Here is a 4,797-nt window from a genome sequence, read left to right as displayed (position 1 = left end):
GCTGCTCTATGTGTGCCCCAGTAATGTCCGGTTTGTCATTTTAGACCGTTCTTTTGACTGTCCAGCGGCGCGACTAATCCGAAAATACATTAATATTAGTTATGGTCTGCGTGAATGCTCCTAATGATATATTACAGGATGAGGCCCTTTCAGGGAACGTCTCTAACACAATGAGCTTTTACCCTGCACCAATAGACCGTTGTAATAAACTGTCAGAGTCGATAGTCATCGCTCACTTTCCATTAAATGCCCTCATTTTACACTTTTCTTTGGCCAACTACAAGATCTACACGGCTTTGTACTCTCCTCAACATTTTTTCAAAACGTCATGATTTATTAGTAGCAAAAATCGGGCTTTGGAGTGGAGCCACCTGTCTAAATCCTTGATTAACTTTTAGCTCTTTTCATCTCTGCTGACTTTACTTTTTTCATCAACATTTTTAATAGTGCTAATTTAACAAAAAGATGACGTCGTCACGTGGTAGGTAATTTAAAAACGCTTTAAAATTTGATAATTGAAGTCATGTTAAAAGCTAAAGTTGAGTAATAGACAAATTAGCTACTACAATTAAAAAATCAGACCAGGCGACAAGAAAGGCAAAGAGTAGGTTTGGATAAATATCTTGAAATTACGAAGAGTCCCCTGGGGTCGATCAAGAACGTGAGTGCGATTAGTTGCGAGCAACCACCGGTGCGGATTGGTAATAAATATTTCACCAAGACCTATATGTTGGTAATAAGGCAGTCGACAAACATCAAGTAAAACTTAGATGAAAGCGATTTTTTCGGTGAGCATACCTTATTGGATGTAGCTCTAACGACCGGCAGCTCTCGTATCGATGACGTGTTTATGATGGCAGTCGCTGATGTACAGACTCTGCTAATGACTCAACATGTGTACAAAGCCGACATGATAGCGTCCTGACTGAATTATTAACGCAACAGACACATTATGGCAACGGCACGTCCATCCAAGGTCGTATATCTCGCACGACTCAATGTCAGATTCTGTATGCACGGTAGATTTTTCCTGAGTGAATGCAGACAGCTGTTCTTTGGCGGTGAACTGTTTGTTTTCAAAAATGCGTGACTAAAAGGAGTTTCGTTTACCCCAGCGATTTGTTTGGAACAGTTTATGTTGATCTCCAGTTTTAACACCACGTGGACTTCCGAGAACTGTATATCACCACAAGCCATAAAGATACGGCTTGGCTGACATAAATTATGCTCGGCTCATTTGATAGCTCGCACAGTAAGTGCTTTTCTAAATTCTACCAAATGGCATTTACGCCACTCCCGACGAACACTAAAAATGGGACGTAGACCTACAAAACTCAAATTTACACACTATTGTGCGGTCAACTTTCACACTTTTAGAACTCGGCGATCGATAGCCCCGTCGCCCTTCATCAAATAACAATTATTACCGTTTAGACATTTGTCACACACAAGAAAAACTCAAGCGATATCGATCGAATACAATCAATAATATATTAATGTTTATCTGATTTGACATTATTAGCTAAAGTAAAAATTTACCTAAACCGATTTCAATCGTGTAACTAGAAACAAGCTTTTCTATTTTTGCTCAAGCAAATTCACCCAAGAGGAAATTAGCACAAGCAACAATTTTCTGGTTACAGTGCTTCCGTTCGACATTAATCTTCCAACACTTGGAACTTTATAAGCTCGTTTTATTGCCAATAAAACGTCAATGATTGTTTAAATAAAATTCGAGCTACTCGTACAAATTAAAACGGTCTGCTTTTCATTTTGATTAAGTCCTGTTTTCTCTAAAATGAAATTATTCTTTGTTAAAAACGATGATTTTATTTTGAATTAAAATCGTATTTGTTGCCCGAGTTGCGAAACGAGTGTTGATGGAGACCGGGAAGTCACACCGGGATAAAAGAGTGTCGACAAGCAAACAGAAGAAGCAATAACATGGTGATCTGTGGTCGAGGGTGTCAAAGCTCAAAGCTCACACAGCAGTGGGGATGGAGGGACGCGTGACGTCACCGACGGTGAGAGAGCGCCTGTCGCATGGCCAACTGAGCGTCAGTCATGCTCGCGACTTCATCGTGAGAGTACCTCGAGGTTAAGAGTTACGTGCGAGAGTTTCACACCTGAATGGCACTAGCCATCCGTATTCTCTCTTTCTACGTTATTAAGTGGCAGTGAATAAACTTAATCAGTGATAAAAATTATCAAAATGTTGAGTTCGCCGAGCAATCAATATCTTAGACCGGAATATTTAACACCTTTACCCACGACAGTAAGTTTTTTAAATTTATCCCAAAACTTTGCGTAAGTTCGCTTTTCAATTACAGTTGGATGCTAAAAAGAGTCCTTTGGCTCTTTTGGCTCAGACTTGTAGCCAAATCGGCTCTGACACTCCAAATTCAAAACTTCTCCAAAGTGCTGATAAGACTACTAAATCAAGTAAATTAGACACATCAAAGGAGAAGTCGTCAAATTCGAGCGATTTGCACCACAAATCCTCTAATAGTCTCCCGAGAGAAAAATCGCGTTCCCCAGAAGAAAGATCGAGTTCGGCATCAACTGGAAGTCGGGTCCGGACACCTTCAACATCAAAGAGTACAGTTTCCGCTACAACAAACGGAAGATGTGCCAGCAATCAAAGCGCAACATCTCCGAGAGCATCTCCGTCAGTTTCTGAACGGAAAACACCAGCAAGTGAAGGCACGAGTGCTGGTGAACAAAACAAAAATAGTGAGAGGGGTAGTCCTTCGACTCCGGTGTCCTCATCGGCGAAAACTGCCTTCACCCCCAATATTCTAACATCGTCATCTGATCCGGCCATCAAAGACTTGCCTTTGGGAACCTTCAAACCTGGAGTTCCAGTCACATCAACCTTTCTCGGTTATCCCGGTGCAGGGTTTCCCCTTCCGATGGATTTGATGACGAGTAGCTTAATGTCTCAACACCACGCACTTAAAGGGGGTTTGAGTCCTTATCTCAATTACGGTCGGATGAAAACCGCAGATTCCTTGTCGTCCGTCTGCAGGGATCCTTATTGCACTGGTTGTGGGGTTAGTTCTCACCTACTAGGTGCTGCTGTTAAAACTTCAACGGCGTGTCCTGCCGGATGCACCCAATGTGACCATACTAAACCTCCCACTTCCACCGGATATCTAGGCCATAATCCGGCTGCTGCGGCCTATGCTCATGCCCAATTGGCAGCTCTGGCCGCGGCATCACATCTACCATATGTATGCAACTGGATCTCGGGAGATGCCGCATATTGTGGCAAAAGATTTTCAAGTTCAGAGGAACTTTTGGCTCATTTAAGGACTCACACGAGTGTAGCGGTGTCGGAAAGTTCCGCAGCGTTATCGATGTTGAGTTCTTCAAGTTTGCCGCCCACACATCCATTGTTGCACCGGACGTACCCCACGCCGCCTCTTAGTCCTTTGGCGACGGCTCGGTACCATCCGTATAGCAAGCCGTCCCTTTTGCCGCCCTCATTGAGTTCCTCGCTGTCGGGGTTCCCGTTGAGCCACCCTGGACTGCCACCTTACTTGTCGCCTTACTCGTTATATGGACCTCGTCTAGGAGCAGCACCAGGCATGCATCCCTAAAAGGACAAATAATTCCAAGCCAAATATGAAGCTGTGTTATGTTGACAATGACATGAGTTTTTAACTAGTCGCACAAGATTACCTGAAGGACTCGAACGATTTGTCATTTTGTCTAGGAGGTGTGTTTTTTGTGTGGACGTGACTGTGTGATATTATTTTTAAACACTGGATACGTTTTTGTAAATATTACCGATCGGGGTTTACCCGAGAATATATTAATTGCTGTAAATTTATGTACAGATCTCAATCATTATTTATTGCATTGTTAGCACGATCAGTGATTCTATCATATTCGTATACTCTTGACTTTTTTAGTGCGGCCGCGTATATGTTTCATCGTCTATGTACAATAATGTTTCTTGTACAAATTGTTCTTATTCATATCATTGTGTAATAATTTTGAAGGTTTTTCCTTGAGGAACTATTTTATTGTTAACAATTATGAAGATGTGTTGTTTTATTTCTTTATTTTAAAAGAGTAAATCGCTAAAATTTACAAGTTATTTTATTTCTACGAATTGTTAAAATTTTTCTTGACATCTAGAAGCTATATTTTAAAATTTCATCGACCATAAAACAAAAATAATTAGGACAAAATAACGAGCCGCAAGAGCCATCTATCTAATCCCAAAATAGATCAGCTACCACAGCTGTTGATGTGTACTTCTCACGTTTCTCAACCAAATCAATTTCCATCACTGTCGCACTCATTCAGTCAACATTTCGAGAGTTGACGTGCAGAAAACTGAAATGATAATCTTTCGACTTTCTTAAGAACACATTAATCGGCATTTACTTGACAACAGTAGTGACATATTTATGATTCTTACGCTTACATATATGAATGTTTACCATACATTAAGGTAATTTATTTCTATTCAAGCTGGCATTTCTATTAGTCTATAACTACTCAAGCTACTACCGACGAGATTTATTTTAGAACTTTCTATATAGTTAATTTCAAGCAAAGGTTAGATGTCGTCGTATTTTATCGTTTTTATCGTTGCATAAATTATCAATCGTTATAACTTTTCTTAAAAGTTATTACCTTCGATTCATCGGTTACACTCAACAGAAATAAATTAAGTGCGAATACTTGATTCTCTATTACCGCCGATCTAAAAACGTTTCATGCAAGATGAGGTTACAAAAAATACATAGTTCAATAACCAAAGACATGTAGTTTGCAATTCGA

The 4,797-nt window shown here is 40.3% G+C and overlaps 1 protein-coding gene across 1 annotated transcript; it reads left to right on the top strand.

Moving 5' to 3' along the window:
- Nucleotides 1-2,073: 2,073 nt before the first annotated feature.
- Nucleotides 2,074-4,095, top strand: LOC123007301 (zinc finger protein Elbow). The gene is made up of 2 exons (XM_044402529.1): nt 2,074-2,275; nt 2,331-4,095. Exons 1-2 carry the CDS (start codon nt 2,213-2,215, stop codon nt 3,600-3,602), a joined length of 1,335 nt encoding a protein of 444 aa, XP_044258464.1. The 5' UTR covers nt 2,074-2,212; the 3' UTR covers nt 3,603-4,095.
- The last annotated feature ends 702 nt before the right edge of the window (nt 4,096-4,797 follow it).

This window comes from Tribolium madens, unplaced genomic scaffold, assembly GCF_015345945.1.
Source record: "Tribolium madens isolate multiple individuals breed KSU strain unplaced genomic scaffold, Tmad_KSU_1.1 Scaffold_3;HRSCAF=73;Tcas5.2_LG2, whole genome shotgun sequence".
Lineage (NCBI taxonomy): Eukaryota > Metazoa > Arthropoda > Insecta > Coleoptera > Tenebrionidae > Tribolium > Tribolium madens.
Note: the sequence above shows the minus strand (reverse complement) of the source record. Positions and strands in the feature narration are given on the sequence as shown.

Bases quoted from the DNA above. Each gene is read 5' to 3' on its own strand.
- LOC123007301 (XM_044402529.1), top strand. From the start codon at position 2,213: ATGTTGAGTTCGCCGAGCAATCAATATCTTAGACCGGAATATTTAACA. The intron at 2,276-2,330 runs GTAAGTTTTTTA...TTTCAATTACAG, and splicing joins TAACACCTTTACCCACGACA to TTGGATGCTAAAAAGAGTCC.